We start from the raw sequence: 20593 nt of genomic DNA, 5'->3' as shown, positions 1-20593 counted from the left end.
ACCATGGCCTTTCAAGCTTTCCTTAGGAACAGAATGAAATCAGTCCAATTTATTTTGATGCTAACATGAGATTGATGTAAAATGGTGAATACAGATGTTCCATTGATTTATAAGAGTTGGGTCCCTTATCCTAGGCTTACCTCCCTAACCCCTTAATAGATTTTGATGAAATTTGATAGGAAGGTTGGCCCTCTAAAAATGTATGTGTGAAACATCTTCGTTTATTACTAATTTTGGCTACATTAGTTTTCTGTGGAAAATTTCAATGTGCAAATTTTACATGTGCATTTAACTTAACAGATGGTTTCTTCCATGCTTTTGATGATGATCTTTTATGACTTATTGTGCTTGTGAGTACTTCAATTTCTAACAGATAGGCTGTTGAGGAATTTTATTTAAACATACCAATTAAGCTACATGTGAATTAGTTTGATTAACTGGCAACCTATCATTCATTTATTGTGCAAGTGAATATTTTATCATTTCATATTGTAACTTATGCAATGCATCAGTGAAATATATACAGATTTATTGCATTTTCTTGTTAAATTAAGATGTTAAAATCATTTATCACGTTTAATTGACGAGAATCGACACCTACTGCTAATGGAAGCTTGACATTTGTGACTAATATGCCTTTAGTGTAAATTGTATGAACATCATTTAAGTTATCAAAGTTAACCTTAAATATTGTTTACTTTCAAATTTTAAAACACATGTATCTTTGGCTAATAAATTAGGGTAAAATGTTCTACAGTAGGTGAAAAGGTGATCAGAACATTACTATATCTGTTCATCAAGGGTTTGTAATTTTTTGACAGACTTGTATGATTCAGTAATTGAGATAAGACATGTAAGACGGTGTCATGAACAATGTATTACATGAATTATCACTGAAAATCTGATTTATTTTACAAAGAATGATGAAGAATGAGCTATATTGAAAGTCCAATTATTATTTAAAATGTGCCAATGGGTGATCTCTGAAGGATGGATTGATCTTGTAATATAACAACTGGATTATTGGGGTTACTGCCATTGATAAATTTATAACAATCTGTACTACATTGTTGCCCATTGGTACATTTATAACAATCTGTACAACATTGTTGCCCATTGATACATTTATAACAATCTGTACAACATTTTTGCCCATTGATACATTTATAACAATTTTTATTACATTGTTGTACATTGATAAATTTATAACAATCTTTATTACATTGTTGTCCATTGATTAAATTTATGACAGTTGTATTATATTGTTATACTAGGTGTTGTTTTTTGTTTAGTCCAGTTGATTAATTGAAGTGGTTTATACATGTATGTTATTCCTGGACAATTTGGCATCACAACATCATAATAAATTAAATTAGCTCCAGCTATCATCTTGTTTCATTATTGACTTTCAGAAACTATAGTTTCAAGATATTTACTTTTTGTACTAATTTGATATGTAAAATAGAATGGCATACCCAGCTGTTGTTAATTGATTTAGTTTATCATGTTTATATTTGATGAATATTTGAAGATTTGTTAGATTTTCCATTTCAGTTTTCACTAGTATTTCCCACTGGGTATAATTTCTGGTAGACTTTCAGTCTGGTAGAGGTCTACGATATACTGGTTCACAGATATGTCTACTGGTCTGGTAGATAAAACAAGTCAATTTTCCTAAACCATTGGTGGCATTTATCCACTAGTCCGAAGCCCATGGCTAGTAAAAATTGATTTGGGCTAGTGAAATGATGTATACATGTCTTGTTTCAGGCTAGTTGAATCCTATACAGTCCTCTATTATTCAGGCTAGTCATTGAGAATTTTGAAGGAAAGGCCTGCAAAACAATACCAGTACTTGGTACCAGCAGTGTAAATTTTCTGTCGAAATGAGATTTCCCTGACAGTTTGGCTGGTGACCACTGTCATAATTCTAACAACCATAAATTGTGATGACTGTAAGACGAGGGATAGATCTACATGTACCAGTAACCAATAATTTTAATTCATATGTTTACCAATATTCCGAACAACTAGAAATTTGTTTTTTTTCCTTGTTCAAACTATGATTTCTCTAATTTTCTGTGAAAAAAAAACAAAACACATTTTCAATTTTCATAAAACTGTGGTACTTGCTACATGGTAGCTATTTTGGCCTTGTTGCACTCCTACAAATAAGCTTATAGTAAATGTCAGGCTGTCTGGAGAAAATGTTTTCAAAATGATTTACTCAGCAATTAAAAATCACAACCTCTACATATTTAGCAATCAACTTCAGTATGGGGTCCTATATTGTGTGATACAATATCAGGTCTGCAGCACTTCTATTTCCTGTTTATAGCAACCCAGCCATTTCTATCTATGACCCATTTTATCTAATCTTAGACAATAAAATTTTGTGATTTTGTTTTGCATGCAGTTATATTAAATTTAATTATCATTGAAATTCAAAAATAAATATGAAACCCAAGAGAATATAGCAACACAATATACATGCAGGACTTGTGATATGAAATGAACCTGTACCAACATATTTTGATATCCTTTGAAGAAATTTGATGCTTTATATATTCTTCCAAAAAGATTCTTCCTTGTCGGAATTGAATACATTGGTTCCATGTCCCATGCACCCAGTCTTTAGTTTCACCTTGAATTTTTATGTAAACTACATAATAACATGACCTTGACCTGATGATTCATGTGCTAAATAGATGTTGAATATCATTTTACTCGTTCACACTTGATGATAAGAACAATTACACAAATTCATAAAATTTTGAGGTGTATATAGCCATGTAAAAAATGACACTGTTCCACTTTTAGGCAAGATTCATACTGTAAATATATATTTGACAAAACTAATGGGAATGTTACAAGGTATATTTTTCTCTTTTTTCTTCAAGAGAAAATTTAGAATGTAATCTAAAGTCAGGGGTAGATACAGACACTTTGAAAAGGAGGGGTGCCAGCCTTAGTCCTCAGAAAAAGGATGGTGCTATGACATTATTAAACATTATTTGTCAATTTTACACATGAAAAAGACAAATTTTCCAATAAAAAAAGGGTGGTGCCAACCCCCTGCACCATCTGGATCCACCACTGTAATTGGTCTGACAATTCATGTCCTATGTTAATGCTGTTTGTGAGATCATATGGAAGAATGAGAAAAATAAAAGACCCAGAATAAATACCATATCTTGGAAAAATATCTAAAAAAGGGGATCATTTGATGGAAATGTACTAATTAGTTTCCTATCAGTGACTTTGGCAGTAGGCCTAGGAGACTATGTTTGCATAGCATCCATTATTCTCTCAGTCAGATCAGTTTTCTTTCTCTTTTTTTGTCATGCTTTCAGATATTTATATGATATTTGGTACATTGTTTTACCATGACAAGTTACAGTTCAAGGTCAAGTTTTGGTCTCCTTTGTTATTTTTTTGCTGAGTTATAGCACTTGTACTCAGAAAAAAATGATGCAAAAACTCAGTTTTTCACACTTGTTTTTATAAATAGATTGTGCATTAAGTTTGCATTCTATTTTGATTTACAGATTTTTCTGCAAATAGGGGACCTAACAATATCTGCTATGCAATACTCCCATAATTTTTGTAAAATACATGAAGGTAAATGTGTCAGTTAAAGGTACATGTACATGTGTCTTTTATAGTCTGAAATTTTTTTTCTTATCAGTGTCTTTCAGTAGTATTATCCTAATACAAATACATGGATTGTTTGTATTTATGTGAGAATTGGTTGATGAAAGATGTTCAATTTCATGTGTACTGGTACTTATTTTTTTCTTTATTTTCAGATGTACAGTACACATTGCTCAATGAACCGTCCAATTTTGATATAATTCCTGTGATAAGTATAGATGGCCATGGTATTTACAAGCGTCAAGCCAATCAGATTTCTAAGCCCAATAATACAGATAATGGTGGCATCACAACGCAGCAGCCACAGATAACATCAACGCCCTTAACAGTGGAAGTTAAGGTAATATGATTGTTAGTATGTCTCTCCATTATCTTTGTTCACTTCGAAATCTAGGGTCTATTTTGGCAAAGTGACTTTTTTAAAAATTCTTATCATTCTCACCAAAAGTAATGGTTTTCCTCGATCCTTTAAAAGATATCAGGACTAAAGGATCCAGGAAAACCTGTGATATTGACCACTAGTTTTCAGCAATAATTGGTCTGGAAAGACCATAAATTAAATACTGTTGAAGTTTTAATGTTCATGGGGAATTGATTTTCATGACTTTCATTAATTTGACAAACCACAAAATTTGGGTCCCAATGAAATGACAATTTCCCATTCAATCTTTGATCTGGCGTTTTTTTTTCCTTAACCATGAAAAATGGTATCCACAAATAAAAGTACTTTCACAGTAGCCCTGTGTATTACATTCTATGTAAAATTAATCTGTATGCAAAATATGACCATAGTTATTCTCTCCCTTGGAAGGTCACTGAAGACAGGTTCGGCTGTACCCAATATTGTATAGGTACTAATACATTTGTACCTATTCTAATGGTACCAAATACAAATGTATGACTGAAGTATATGGAACCAGTTTTTAAACAAGTATATATTTATGTTTTAGGACAAGAAATCACATAAATACTATGCGTCTCAAGTATTAGGACACCAGGGATATTGGGATGAGCTGGAAGATCACCCAGCCATGCATGCTTCTCTGACTAATGGTCACAGGATTGCTGTGGTATGTTTTATGATTGCAGTAATAGAAACTTGTTAAAATATAAATTACCCTAAAGCTGAAGAAAGGTTACACCACCAGTCTAGTATTCCCTGCAGCTGTTGAAAAGGGCAGGGTAATCTTTGTATAAAAGTGCTTTATAGCAATTTGAGGTAAATCTGAAGACACCTTATGCAATCATTATCATCTATCTAAGGAAAATTGACAGAAAAAGCTCAGCACTCTTATAAGATTTATCAAAAACAGTTGGGTGCTCATGCTCACCTAAAATGGTCTATAGTGAAGACTACTTGTCATTTTAAACTGTGGAGGGGAATAGGCAAATACTGATTTCCCAGTGCTTAAATTTCGTGTACAAATTTCCAATAGTATTTGTCATTTCTTGGTCCTCAGTTGGTTATCAGGGCTGTGTTGACACATTTCTGACTTCAGTGTAGATTTTGGAAAATGATACGACAACCAATTCCAAGCAAAAAAAAAAAAAAAAACGCCAGTGAGTCATGTCATTGTATAGGCTTTAACATGGTGTACAACTTTCACTAAATAGTAAGTCCTCATTGGTCCATAAATACAAAACCAATTAATAGCAGTCATTACGCAAGTATATTAACATGGTATATAAAAACTGGGGACAACATAAGAACAAGTTTCTGACCTTTTAAGTTTATACTGTGTATATATGAAAAACTAGAGTGAAATACAATAGATTAAAACCTAGGCTATTTAAAAAAATATATTGAATAGGTTTTGTATGAATTTAATAAGAAGGCTAAAATTATCTTAAGGCTAGTTTTCAAAACAAGAATTCAATGTCGTTTTTTTTTCCCTAAATTTTTCCAGACATGATTTTCTGAAGAACAGATGTACATTTGTATGTACATAACAAGTGTTCATGGCAAACCCTTGTTTACTTAAATTGGTTCCATTGATGCTCATTTTTTTGTGTAAGCCTTTAATGGAATAAAACTCTTACGACTCTATTATTGCCTCTAATAGGTAGGTATTGATCTTGGTTACCTGAGAAACCTTTGATGAAAATCAATGTTTTTTAACCAGAATAAATATATACCATTATATCTTCCTGTTTTGATTCGTTTTGTTTTCAAAAATTCTTATTTCTTGTACCTCATATTTTTGGTATCATATTAACTTTTATGTCAGCAAGGTAATATTAAAGATTGATATTTTAAGGCTTAGTCAGTTCACTATAAACATTGTTTCATCACTAGTGGCAGATTTAGAAGGGCTCCATGGGTTGGAACACCCTTTTTGTTAATAAATGTTGTTCTTTTTTAATGGAATTTGGGCAAAAGTGAGCAAATGAATGCATGGACCCCCTACATTTGTACATTTGACCTTGTCACTTTTGTGGATGCAACTACTCAGAAACGCTCAACAGATATTAAAATTTAGTAGGATCGTTAGTCTCCAAATGTAGTTGATCATATTTGGCCACCATATTGATTCGACAAATTTGACAGGAGTTTTTTGTGCTTCATTTTTTTTTTTGCAGTGATGGACATGTGTTTTACAATTTTGTTCCTACTGTTTTGAAAGTTAAATGCTAAATTTTCTCATCAGAGGCTAAAAATTTTAAACATTAACTGTCTGTATGACTAGAAAAAACAAATATGATAGTCAATAGCTTGGAAAAAAGATGTTATGTTTCCAGATCAAGTAATGTAGAAAAATAAATTTTTAAGAAATAGAAATGGTTGGTCAAATTCAGTATGATTATACTAGAGTCATATTTTTTACTAAAAAAACCACTGCACTGGCATTAGCTGTAAAATAAATATAATCAGATCTGTTATATTGTTGATGTCAGCTGTTTAGTAGCTTATCCTGTAATTAAGTTTCACTGACCACTGCCATGAAAATATTTTTAACTCATAAAGATGTCTTAATTTTTCTTGCTCTATTATCTTCATTGGTATGTACAGAGTATATGAAAAGTCTGCTTTGATATTAATACTATCAATATAAAAGATTCTTCAACATTAAGATATTTTTTTTTTATCAAGGTTGACTATTACTTATATTCAAAGTGTTAACATTAACAGTATACACACTAGAACATTCACTCTGCATCTGCCTTTATAAGTTGAAGCAATTACTTCCAGATTACTCTCATCATCTCCGACAAAATGATTTTGAGCCATTCATGTTTAAGACCCAACCCCTACATATATAGTACATTGTTGATGCTCTGGCATGGGTTTTATAAAAAATCACAAATTTAGATTTTTCTCAACTCTTCAATTTCAAGCGATCATTTGATTGGTCAAAATTTGAGTTGAGGAAGGCTTTGAGATTCTTCATTACACTGTGCCCAGGGCATCAGCTATTTTGAAATACTTCCTGATCTTAACAAAAAATTACAATTGAAAGAGATTCAAATTCCTCTGAACTTAAACTTATCTCTGCACTAACTTCTAGATCTGTATTATTGATGCTCACTTCTGTCTTCATTGTTATGTATCTTTTAACCCTGTTTCAAGATAATAGTCCTAGAAAATGACATTAAATGCTGTTTTAAGTTTGGCCTGTCTGTAATCTCTTAAGTTCATCAAATCGTACATAAACTCTAATCTTTAAAAGTAACGAACCTCTATCGATTGTGCTTTTGCCATTAGGAAAGATCACGTCTTTCCAGTAAATGAATAGCATAATAGAATTTCATTCTTCATCAATCTTTGTAAATCTTTGTCATGCATATATGATAAGTTGTAAATATAATTGAATATAGGGAGTTGTTAATGCATTTGAGCAAAATGTGATTTGAATATTGTTTTCATCCTAAGATCTAATATTCACACATTACTTGTACCCTGTTTACAAAGTCTGGGATACTGGGTTACTGGGGTACTGCAAACCAATCTATTTTAGGACTTAGGTATTTTTGCTGTTTATGACATCAATTTATATGGGTAGCTGTTTAAGTGTCAGTCCCTGTAAGAATCAGGCAATGGGTGAAACATGGTGAAACCCATCATTTTGATAGTATAATTTGACTATTTGCACCATCAGAATCAAGGAAAACAGACAAGATTTTCCATATGCAGGACCATTGAGTTACAATTTCATTGAAATGCACTGAAAATGAACATTTCAAGGGCAGATAATTCTTTCAAAAAAACTTATTTTTCTAAGATGCTATTGAAAAATTTCTGTGCAAAGGCAGTGATGCAGAGATCAAATAATGGTCTTTTCAAATAGAGAATGTATCCTTGAGTGATATTTTAATGTCAGATTGGTGTGTTTTTGACATGTATGTTTCTGATTTTACTAATACATGTACTTAATTTCCCATTTAACAATATCTTAAAGTTATATTCTATTTTTTTTCTTGCTTGTGTTATAAGCCAAAATAAATTGTTCACAGAGTTTTTTTTTTACAGTTTACTATGAAAGTACTAGTATTTTTAGCATACCTATTCTGCAGTCATGAGTGGGTCTTCTTCATTAAAATGAGAAATTTCCATTGAAAAATAGTGATGGTGTAACAAAGTCCAGTAAACAAATGAAATCTCAACAAATTGAAAAATCTTATTGTCATAAATTTAAGTACTATTCAGCTCTATAAATTTTAGGTCAGAATATCTGTGTGTCTCCTTTTTAATATTCCACTGAGGTTTATGTTGTATAATGATGAAACTTTGTTCCTTTGTTCGTTAGGGAACAAAAAGTATAAGGTTTTACAATTTTCTTTGATATATTGGCTGCAACATAATAGTTCTAAGCTGGATAACTGTCATATTAGGGCTGCAATAATCCCAAGCTCTGAACAGCATATGGCATGTGCAACTCAGTTTAGTGATACAGAGATATAGGAAAAAAGGCCCACACAACAATGCTTAAATAATTTTCTCAGATGTTTGAATCGCTGATACATTTTACATGTACATGTAGGTGTCTTATTACTTAAAATGTTCATACTGGACCACTCTGTTTATTTCTGTAAGTGAACCAAATCTTAGTGTAGTATTACCTGAATTGATAAATGTATGTAAACTTTTGGTTGGCTGGATTAATAAATCTAATAAAATTTTAAGTTGAACATTTGTCAGGCCATACTTCAAAAAATGTTTGTTAGCTCTATCCCTTTTTGTAGCTTAGGATGTTGGTAGGTAGATAGACAAGTTATCCTTTTCCCTGGAAAAGCCTTCAAAAGACCTTATTATACCCCGCTCCATAGAAGATGGGGTATACTGTTTTACCCATGACTGAACATCCATGATTTCGTCTATAAATGTTTTTTTTTAATATCAGTTTTCTCAGCAACTAATCATCACAGCAGCTTGAAATTTTAGCACATTTTTCCTCTAGGTATGCCATATGATAAGATTCATTTTCAAACAAAATTGACAACAACTTTCCATTTACCAAGGACTTTGTTGTTTTTCCTTACATCATGATTGAAAGTGGTGGTATCACTAGTGAGCCATTGCTCACAGATTTCTTGTTTTATAACAGATGAACATGTAAGTATGGGAAAACAGAACAAAAACATCCTTGTAAGTAGTATTCGTTTGGGAAATCGGCCAACTAAATATTTTTTTATGGTTGGCCTTTTTGTGATGTTTTTAAACATGTAAAAGAACAATAAAAATGTCATAGAAGATGGAAAACTGTGAATTTTGATAGTAAAAAGAAATTTAAGCATGATTGAAGGTATAAGCATGACACCAGTTCATAACAGCCAGTGTTTTGATGGGCTCTTCGTTTCATTAGCCTAAATCTGTGATTCCATCTGATATTGCACCTGGTGTCTGGTGTTCAGTACATACAATGAACTTTAAATGTACTTTCCAAGTTCTAAATGGAACTTGAATCTTAATTACTGGTACTTAAATGAAAATTATATGCAGTCATTTTTTGCTTTCAGAAAGAGAGTAACACCTACAGGTTTTTAAATTTAAGTTTTTGCCAAGCTTATGTACAGATAAAGTCCATTTTATTTAACACATTGTACTGTAGACATTTTTGACTTTGTGGTTGCTAATTTTCTCAGATTCCGTCAAGTGTACATACTTGCACGGGTATCAATTTTCACAATTCCAAAAAAGTATTAGCGTTATATAATGTAAATAAATCAATTTTGTAAATACTATTTTTAGTGGTTTTTGTGGGTTTGTTAAACCACAAAATTGTGTTTCCAACAAAAAGGAAATTTCCATTTCTTTAATATGAAAAGTTGTCAAATCCTCGAATTATAGAATTGACAAGCTGATAATTTTTCCCTAAACCACAAACATGGTACCCAATAATTATAGTACTTTCACAGTATGTTGTAAATATTTAACATGCCTGTTCTAAAAAAAAAAAAAAAAACTGAGAAAATTAGTAGATATATTATGTAGATAGCAGTTTAATTGTTGGAGAGAAAAATACTGTGACCTTAATATGCTTAAAGCATTGGACTAACATTAATGTGGAGTTCAGCAAGTGTTAAGGTTTCAAGGGCTGTATAATAGTGGTGGGGGACTAAGTTTTTATATGATTGCAAAAAAGGTTAAGATAGAATTGAGAGGTTTTGACTGGAACTATTTAGAGAATAAGGGACCAAAAAAGTGGCAATTCAATTTTAGTCAAATCCTATGCTAAATGCCCAAATTGTCGAGGGTTCAACTTCTGCGGTTGTATCAAGCTGCACCCTGAGAAGAATTTCATTCAGTCTATGAATTTGGCTTTTTCTCACCCTTTAAGTAGTAAACAGTATTGTTAATCACTCCAATTTTAGGGATTTTTGTGAAATTTCATAGGAAGAATAGGCAATATATGGAGATGTGCATGAAGAAAATATAATTCTTGTTGGAGGTCTCTAGAAGGAGATCATCCAACTGACTGTTAGTTAAAACCTTGCAAGCTTCAACTTCTCTTGAGTCATTGAAGGGATTTTGATGTAGTTTTATTTTTATTTGCTATTAAATCCCTTTGAAATGGAGGTATTCCCTTTATAATGAGCTTGGACAGTTCTTCTAGTGGTGAAATTATTTTTTCATAACACCTGCTCTCGATGCTAGTTCTACTTTTAGTTTGATCAGTACATTTTAAATTAGCGCCTTAACTAGTAAACATTTTTCTCCAGACTCTATTTGAATCCTGTATTGTTGCAGTTTTCGACTTGTTGCTAATTAAAATACATTGACATATCATGAAGGTAAACATCAAGATGTTAATCAAACAAATGTCATTTTGTGGTTTAACCGTCAATATTATTGTATTGTACGGAAAGCTAAATGTATAACCTTAATGAGAATATAATAATAACATTGTAACAGCAATTTTCTTGTTGCATGCTTATGAATAAGAGTTTGGTACTTTAAGTCCTTGGTACTTCAGTTTTGATAGTCTTTGGGGATAATTTCTTTTCATTCATCTTTATTCTTATTGATTTAAATGTGTGAAATAATGGCATTTTTCCTAACAGATTTGTGGGAACTGATTTATGAGTATTACCACATACAATGTATTATTGTCTGTATGCTTCGAGAAGAATGGAATATTATAGATGCCCCATAAGTCCTATTCAACTTCAAGATAAACAAAATTTATTTGCCAGGAGACAGTTTCACCAAAGGTATAAAAGTGTAGTACTTACCATGCAAGCTAAGCTTTACAGAGTTATAAAATGTTGGTAGAAAAAAGAACAGATTTATGAAATCTTGTGGGGGACTTCCTATATATAAGGTGATAGGACGTGCTGCTAGAAAAAAGGTGGGGAGCAACAAACATAATTATATGATAAGTAAAAAAAATTAACATTACCAATTATATGGATAGATAAATTGCCGATTAATCTACTGATACTGTGAAAGTACTTTTATTTGTGGTTACCAATTTTAGTGAATTAGGGAAGAAACACAAGTTCATAGATTCTTGAATTTGTGGTTTTGATATTTTCCTTTTCAATGGATACCAAGTTTCTTGAATTTGCCTACCCCAAAAATTGATACCCCACGAAAAATAGTACTTTCACAGTAGTAAAAGTGCCATCACTTGGCGTCTGTTCTTGTCATTTGTCGTCATTGTCGTCCGTTAACAATTTTTCAAAAATCTTCTCCTCTGAAACTACTGAGCTTAATTATATGAAACTTTGCACATATGTTCTTTCGGGTATCTTGCACAAAAGTTGTGTTTAGATTTTTTATCTGTCAAAAAACGTGGCCGCCATTACTAAAAATAGAACATAGGGGTCAGACTGTAGTTTTTCACATGTATCTCCAAAACTATTAGAATTAGCCAAATTCTAACTGGGTAAAAATGTTCAGCCTGAAGAGATCTATCTGTGGTCTGATTTTCATTTTGATCTGTTTAGCCATGTAATGGTCATTATGATAAGTCCTACCAAAGTCTTCTGGAGTCAAAATTGTTAGACAACTTGTTAAATTTATTGCCATTGAAAGACAAAATTTAACCAGGTGAGTGATGCAGGCTTCTGGGAGCCTCTTGTTTACATGTCTTATACCCATGGCTAGTAAAAGCCTTTTAAGAACTGTTTTTTTCTTAACCTCCGGCACGTTTATTTGAATAATTGCAGAAATGGATCATTACAGTTACTGGGAAAATTGGTTTGTAGGCACATACAGGAAGTTATACATGAATTCAGTAACGAATCTCTGTAAAGATCCAATACTTCTGTCCACATCTAAATCTTACAGTTTTTAAGCACTCTATAGCTCTTTGGAGTTTTTTTCATTATTCAGTTATAGAAATGCACTATATTTACGTGTGTCATAAATCAAGATTATATTTTTTATGTTAAAAACCTAAAATTGTGTTGTGAATTTTACAAAATCACTGCATTTGGTGCATGGAGGTCATTATAGAAGAATAATGTCATTAGTCATCTTAACTTTGACAAACTTGTCACAAATATAGAAAATTATTGAAATAATCTATTCTGCCATAGAATATAAAAATAACAGTACAAAATGATTAATTGTCACACTATTTTGGTAATTCTATCGAGCATAGTTATAAGATATGCATGTCAAGTAGTAAAATTATTTTGAATTCCACTTTTTTTCAAGGATCATCAAGTGTGGATTCTTCAATTCCTTGAGAACTAATTATGAATCATGTAATTTTTGTGTTCTGATTAAGTAGCACTCCAGCTAAGAATCATGCAAAATGTGATTCATGGGTAAAAAGCCTACATACTTTCATTTTTGATATTTGTTTTAAATGTCATAGTAAACAGAAATAAACATGTGGTTTTTCATATAACCCATGCTCTTAGGAGATAAAATTAAATAGAATGGATTGTAGATTTCAAAATTAAGGGAGATAAATCTGTAAATGGTGCTCAAATACAATCGAATCTACTGCATTTTCAATGTTGATCATCTCCTAAGAGCAGGCAGATTTGAATGAATAATTACACATTTCATAGTAAAGACCCATAAAACAACTTAATGACAAAAATAAAAATATGTAGCCTTTTTTGGGTGTATCACATTTTTCAGATTTTGCATGATTCTTACAAAGACAGTTACTTGAATGATTTTTTGTAGGATGTTAGACCAAAACAGACTATTACTGATATTACGTAATGAATACTTTATTTAAATGAAGTAGTTAACTTCATTTTATTCTGTTCAGGCTGCTTAAAGCAGTTCTATCTCCTCCTTGATAGACCAATAACCTATCTAGGAATAAATTCAGTTAAAAAACTCCCATTGCTTCAAATGCAAACCCATATTTTGAGTTACGCCCTTTGTGAATAAACCTTCAGAAATCAAGAAGTTTTGTGTATTACTATTTAAGGTTGATAAGCCAAGTTATCTTTTGCAACTTTCAAAACACAGGGTCATGCAGCATATTTTGGCAATATCCATGGCTTGTTTACATACAGTGTGAAAATGTGCTAAATTTGAAAAAATCTGAAAACCAAAATAAAAAGCTGGCATTTTCTGAAATTCATAAATGAAATATCCTTCAAATTATATTAAATTTTGCTGGCCTAAAAGGGGTTCTGGTCCCCTGAGGGCACTCACTGGATCCATCTATGATGCTGCTTTTGTATAGGGTGCTGCAAAAAAAAAAGCCCAAGTAGCAACTGGATTGGTAAAAGATTTGTAACAATCATGTTTCTGTACAGGGCGTCATCCTTCTGGCTGTGATATGAGTAAGCTTTAAATTTAATATCTCAGCTCAACATATCAATAAATGAGGTCTCAGATGGATTAATTGAATAAATGAATAAAACAACTACCTTGAATTTAAAAGTCATTTTGTCAATAATGCAATTCTTCAACTGATCACCTTATGAATTTGAAAAGGACTGTATTTAATATTGTGATGCAGTGAATTGTGCTTGGTTTATTTTATAAATTAAAGTGTTTGTCTAATTTCAAATAAGATGGGTTTTTTTTTGTATATACTTCTGTACCTCAAGTCCAGACATATAGCTCTAAAATACAGATCTACAAACATTAATCTTTCTAAAGAACGCGAAAAAACTAACTGGTACCTGATCAAAATAAAAATTTAAGTACCAGTAGATGAAACATGAATGATTATTTGACAAAAAATGGACACCACAAAACAAAAATATAATGTTAAATGTTCCAGATGTTTTATGTTCCAGTGGAAACTGTTTAAAATATGTGCCAAACCTTATAATTGGGAAAAATGAGAACATATATATAAAATAACAAAGTCATTACTGCTCTTGTTATGACCAGGTTATGGAGAGTCCCTTATGTTTTGGCTTAATACATGTACAGTGGTTTAGCCAGGATTTTGAAACCATTAGTCGCTTTGTTAAATGAAAATCAAATGAAAAGTGACTAATTTTGTATCTTTTAGGGCCAAATTGATTAGTTACTTGACAATTTGATTTATCAATGACTGAAGTGACCAGCTAAATCAATAGTTGTAGTACTGTGAAAGTACTTTTATTTGCGGATACCAATTTTCGTGGATAAGGGAAGAAACACAAGTTTGTGAATTCTTGAATTGTGGTTTTGATGTTTTCATTATACACATCAATGGAAATCTCCTTTTTGTTGGTAACCAGTTTTCGTGGTTTGGCCTACCACAAAAATTAGTACCCTACGAACAAAAGTACATGTTTGTCTCTAACTGGATTTGTACAGATTTCAATGATATATTTTGTTGTTTTTATTTTTCAGACTGTTGGCCTGTCTTTTGAATTTCCATTTTATGGTCATAAAATAAAAAAGCTGACAATAGCAACAGGAGGTAAGATTATATCATGACTTATGGCTGAATTAAAGAGTAATCAAGGGAACCAAGACTAGGGTAGAAATCAAAAGAATGCAATCTAGGGATAAAGACTAGACAGTGAAAACAAGCACACACAACTAAGAACATACAAAATAAAACATACATAGAAACAAAAGTAACTGAGCAACTCAGACTTTACTAAAAATAGTTTGTGAATAATTTTATTTGATTTGTAATAATGTGAAGGTACTTTAATTTGTGGATACCAATTTTCTTGTATTAAGGAAGAAACATTAGTTTGTTGATTTTTGAATCATGGTTTTGAAGTTTCCAGTATACACATCAATTGGAATCTCCTATTCGTTTGGAACCTAATTTCATTGTTTTGCCTACGCATGAAAACCACAAAATGTGGTAACCCACGAACAATAGTACTTTCACACTAGGTCTTTGATTGTTTTGGTGTCTTGGGGGCAACATTACTTAGGTTATTTTATGTGAACTACTTTGGAACTGTGAGGTCATTAACGTCATTGGACAGCGGTCTGTGATCCAAATAATCCCAATTTAAATAACATTCGTATAATTGATCATATCTTAATTTGGACTGGGATAGATTAGAAATTAAATTATAAGGATTGTGTTTAATTTTTGATCAAGCAATAGGATATAGCCAACTTAGATTGATTGATTGTTGGGGTTTAAGACCCGAGCAGCAATATTTCGGCTATATTCAAGTGATGAACATGAAATGGATGATAAGATGAACATGTAATGTATAGCCAACTTAGGGACAATTACTTGTTCACAAACCACTTCACGTTTCATGTAGCATAAACTGGGTTATCTGGCATAATTTGGTCTAAAATTAAAAGTAATCTTTAAATATTCAGCTGATATATAAGTGAAGTTATGAGATTGCACAGATCTCATGTGGTCTGATCAGTATATCTTTAAACAACATACATACACACAAAAAAATACCACCAAATTAGACCCTAATTGACCCATCCGGAAACTGTATTGCATTCTGGGATTGCCATTGATCATGACATTCCTAATTGGTCAAAATGTATTCTATGAGGACATTGTGATGATGTAATGTTGTTTAGGATGACGGAATTTGATTTTCAGAATTGGTTCATTAATAAAATACTATTTCATAGATAAATTTATGTTAAAATTAAAGAAGACTGTATTGAGCTGTTTCCATGCTTTAATACATTGTCACAGTAAATTTTCCTCACAAGGATTTTCCTGCCATTTGTATGTAAGCTTCGAGAAATATTCTGTTTTCGATAGACAAATTTCTTCCAAATTGGCTAATTAACTAGAACTTATCAGTTTGGTTGGGTATAAATTGGAACAGTGGATTTTCAATCTGGTTAAAGAAATACTAAAATCTTCCTTGTTTTCACTGTATACAATGAATTTATCGATGTCTAATATGTAACACACCCATAATTCTATAGCTTTATTGTTCAGGCTGTGACAATTTGGCTATGGTTTATTATCATGTATTTTACACTTCTTAATAGTCAAGGGCATATCTGTTTTTACTGATGGGTAATTTATAAATAGAGTTCTTATATATCTGGTTCACATGATCGTGACTAGTTTAATTTGAAAATTATAAAGGAAAAAATATGAAGGATCACGATTTGTTTACCTAGAATTCTGTCACCCATGACATTGTTATCATATTGTCACGTTTAAATGTGTATTGGTACTTGGCCTACAAAATGAACTCGTTTAATACCTTATATAGTTTCCTAATTTTGTTTTTTTTGAAAACGTTACTACAAAATGTTTTTCTTTTCATTGATTATGTCTCCCCCCCCCACTTTGGTGGGGAGACATATTGTTTTTGGCTTGTCTGTGTGTCCATCACCAAGTTTGTCAGCCCAACTCCTCTGAAACTATTGAACGGAATTTTACAAAACTTAGTATGTAGCAAAAACATCATATGAAGTTGTGCATATTACCAGGAAATTTTGTTCTCCTTATTTTGTAGGAGTTTTGCCTCTTTGAACTTAGAAATTTGCCAAAAATCCCCATAAATTACATTGTCATCACAACTCCTCAGGAACTACTGAACCAAATTTTACCAAACATGGTATAGAACTAGAACATCATATGTAGTTGTGCATATTATCAAGTAATTTTGATCCCCTAATTTTTGTAAGATTTATGTCCCTTTGAAATTTGCCAAAAATTCCTTATAAATTACCTTGTCAGCACAACTCCTTTGCAGTTTATGGGACGGGGGAGACATGTGTTTTTGCAGGAAAAAACAAACTAATTTCTATTTTCTTTGTCAATTAATTATAATTCTGTTCTTAGGTTTTTGCTAGGGTTAGTATTTTATGGCCTTTTCTTTCCTATTATTTCTTAAAGTGGTCTATTTGGTATGGGTATCAGTATGAACAAGATGGAAATGTCTTTTCCTTACTTGCTATATTTCATTTTAGGCCAAAGCCAACATCTTTTACTTTTGATATTTTGTTTAAAATGTTATAATAAACAGAAATTAATATGTGGCTTTTCATATAACCCTTGTTCTTAGGAGATAAAAATTATATTGAATGTACTGTAGAATTCAAAATTAAGGGAAGTAACTCTGAAAATGACTCTAAAATATAATAGAAACTGTTGGATTTTTTCAATGTGGACTATTTTTACATCATTTCATTCCTTGTATTGCACATGGTAAAACCTCTCAGGGATGGATTGGTTTCTTATTTCAATAGTTTTGAGTACTTCTTGAATACAATAAATTTTTAGATTTAAATCTTCCTGCTATATATGTGATTCTAATGCTGCTGATGAGAGGTTACTCCTTGAAACATGTGTACAGCAAATCAAAATTTGCAATATAATATATGATTGGTATTTTTGTGTTCCTAGTTAGTGATAAACCTTAGGATGCTTCCGCATTATAAGTGTTAGACTCGATCAACAAATGGACAGAATGTCACATGATGTGATTTATCTAATTAAATCATAAATCTTTATGGGTTTATAATATTGCATGTTCTACTGCCACCATAAATTTTCAGTTTATCCATTCTATCATGTTTACATTTTCTATAATACTAGAATAATAGTTATATTTGCACATCTTCAATTTATTTCCAAATCACATTTGATCCTAGTATTTGCCTTGCACTCTTTGGTATGCTTTCTTGTTGTATTTTCCAAAGGCATTTTTATGCAGAAATGATTTGCTTTTATTCTGTAAAATTTGATAAAGCTGGTATTATTGATCCAATTATCCAAGTTGTACAAATTCTTCAGCTGCAATATCTGCAGAATTTCTGGAAATTGGAAGGTTTTCCGTCATTTCTTAAACGGTCCTGATTGGGAACAATTTATCATTTTATTGGAATTTAAATGATTGATGTTTGATTTATAATGCTTTCTTAACAGATTGAGTCATTTGTAGTTATGGTTTATTTAAAGATAATTCAGACAGGAACAGAATTTTCTTTTAAGATTTGTAACATGCCCTAATTCTCTGACCATTGATGAATAATTGGTACAAAATTCTTTCCAGTGAAAATTTACATCAGAACATTTTATGCTTTTTTCAATAAGAGGAGGGAACTGACATTTATACTGCTCCCTAATGGTATTGGCAAGTATAGTATACTGAATCTCATTACTGAGAAAAATGAAGTATAAATTTATTTATCCTGGAGTATTGATAGTTAGATGTTGAGTAATTTGATTTATTCCGATTTTAAGAGCTGAATTAGTACCTTACATGTTGCTGTCATCATTAAAGTATTGAAATATCTATAATGCAATAACAGTGGTAAAACAATGGATTCTAACATTTACCCTACCGATGGTGTCCATGCTCCCAGTTTCTAGTGGAGTCTGTATTGTTCATTTACTTTTGTTACTTTGTATGTATTATTTTGGTTATTTTATGTTCTTTGTTGTGTGTGTCTGTTTTCCATGTCTGGTCTTTTGACCAATTTTATAGACATATGATGGTCTTATAAAGATTGCCAAATTCTATGCAACTTATAGGCAGCACTTTTTATTAAAATGAAGAAACTTGTCATATTTGAATCAACTCAATTCACAGATACTCTATTTTATCATGATTTTACCACCAGCTGACCATTTATGTCATTATTTTACCCCACACTATTCCTTGAAGTATTACAAAGCCACATAAATGGCCAGCCCATTGTGAAACAATGATGAAATGGGGGTTTTATACATGTAATGTGAACATTATCCCTGCCCACAAACTATTATTATGTTTTTATTCTATTATTATGAGTTATGTCATTTGATGAAAAACGAGTTTTTAGGGTATTTTTTTCACATTTTCTTAACATCAAAAAGTAACGTATTTACAGTAAATACACATTAAATATATAAATAAATCTTGGAACCTTATCTTTAAATCCAGAACCATTTAGTGTAAGTCTTTGTAGGTATCAGGCAAAATGGGAAAAATTGGGAACATACATGTCCAAACCCCACCCATCTGACAATGTATTGTCACTCAATGATAATTTTTTTATTTAAAAAGACCATTATTTGATCTCTTCATCAATGGATTTTTTCAGAAATTTTTCAATGGAGTGTTACAAAAATGAGGTTTTTGAAAGGATTATCTGCCCTTGAAATGCATTTCAATGAAATTATAACTGTGTTAACCAAGTTGATGTGGATAATTTTGTCTTTTTTTCCTTGATTCAGATAGTGCAAATAGTCATATTACACTTTCAAACTAGTGGGTTAATTCATACCATGTTTCATCTACTTTCTGATTTTTACAGAGCCTGACACTTTAAATATATATTTAACTTAATCATTATTTAATGACTTTAAAGGATCATGTAGATTTTATCACTACATGTAATGCAATTGGGATGTCATTTATGGGCAAATTGTCTCAACCCATTGGCCTCAGGTTATAAATACATGTATTAGGGAAAGCCATTTGGTTTTTATAAGTAGGGAGCTGGAAACAAATTAAAGGCTAAAATTCATAATTATTGCATCCAGGACAAGCAAATAATTACTAGCATTACCCAAAGTGTGGGAAATAGGAAGTCAGAAAACACAAATAGAAAATGAAAAAAAAAAAATCTAGGATAAATTATTAGATCTTTATTCACATTAAATATTAACTGGTAGCAGGTTTAGATGTTTTTAGGAGACAATACCTTCAGTCTCAAGCCATCCTTTTCGTGAAAAATTTTAAGTGTAAAATCAGTCATAAGTTATTAATAATCAAACAAAATATTGTGTCGTCATTAATTATGACTAATTACAATTTTACACTTAAGTTTTTTTTTGTGAAACCAATCACTGGTTCATAGTTACCTTGATAAATTAGTTTAATACCATGATCTTCAAAATTGTTAGGGACTTGATCAATTTGCTTTAAATAGGGATATAGACCCTGCATTCCTAGTACATAGAAATTTTCATTGACTACTATCTGGCAAATTATATGGATCCCTTCAAATTGATAAATTTGCGGGAAAACTAAGACATTTTAGGAATATCACTTATTCAGTTTTTTATGATGCCCCCACTTTATATGAGGTACCTGGTATACAGTGATCATGGTGACGATCTGTCTTTCTGTCCGTCTGTCAACAATATTTTTTATTACAACTTTCATCAACCACATGATATTTTGA

The 20593-nt window shown here is 31.4% G+C and overlaps 1 protein-coding gene across 8 annotated transcripts in view; it reads left to right on the top strand.

Annotated features, from left to right (window-relative positions):
• The window catches only part of LOC148603168 (plexin domain-containing protein 2-like), a 73810-nt gene that overhangs the window by 6950 nt on the left and 46267 nt on the right, over window positions 1–20593 (top strand). For all 8 annotated transcript variants that reach the window (XM_088554122.1, XM_088554121.1, XM_088554118.1 and 5 more), the window contains exons 2-4: window positions 3810–3994; window positions 4605–4724; window positions 14864–14933. In XM_088554122.1, the coding sequence (XP_088410248.1) occupies window positions 3810–3994; window positions 4605–4724; window positions 14864–14933 (375 nt within the window). The remainder of the gene's footprint in view (window positions 1–3809; window positions 3995–4604; window positions 4725–14863; window positions 14934–20593) is intronic.

Source organism: Perna viridis, chromosome 11 (assembly GCF_037379345.1).
Source record: "Perna viridis isolate PV_CMFRI_1.1 ecotype Kerala chromosome 11, ASM3737934v1, whole genome shotgun sequence".
Lineage (NCBI taxonomy): Eukaryota > Metazoa > Mollusca > Bivalvia > Mytilida > Mytilidae > Perna > Perna viridis.
Note: the sequence above shows the minus strand (reverse complement) of the source record. Positions and strands in the feature narration are given on the sequence as shown.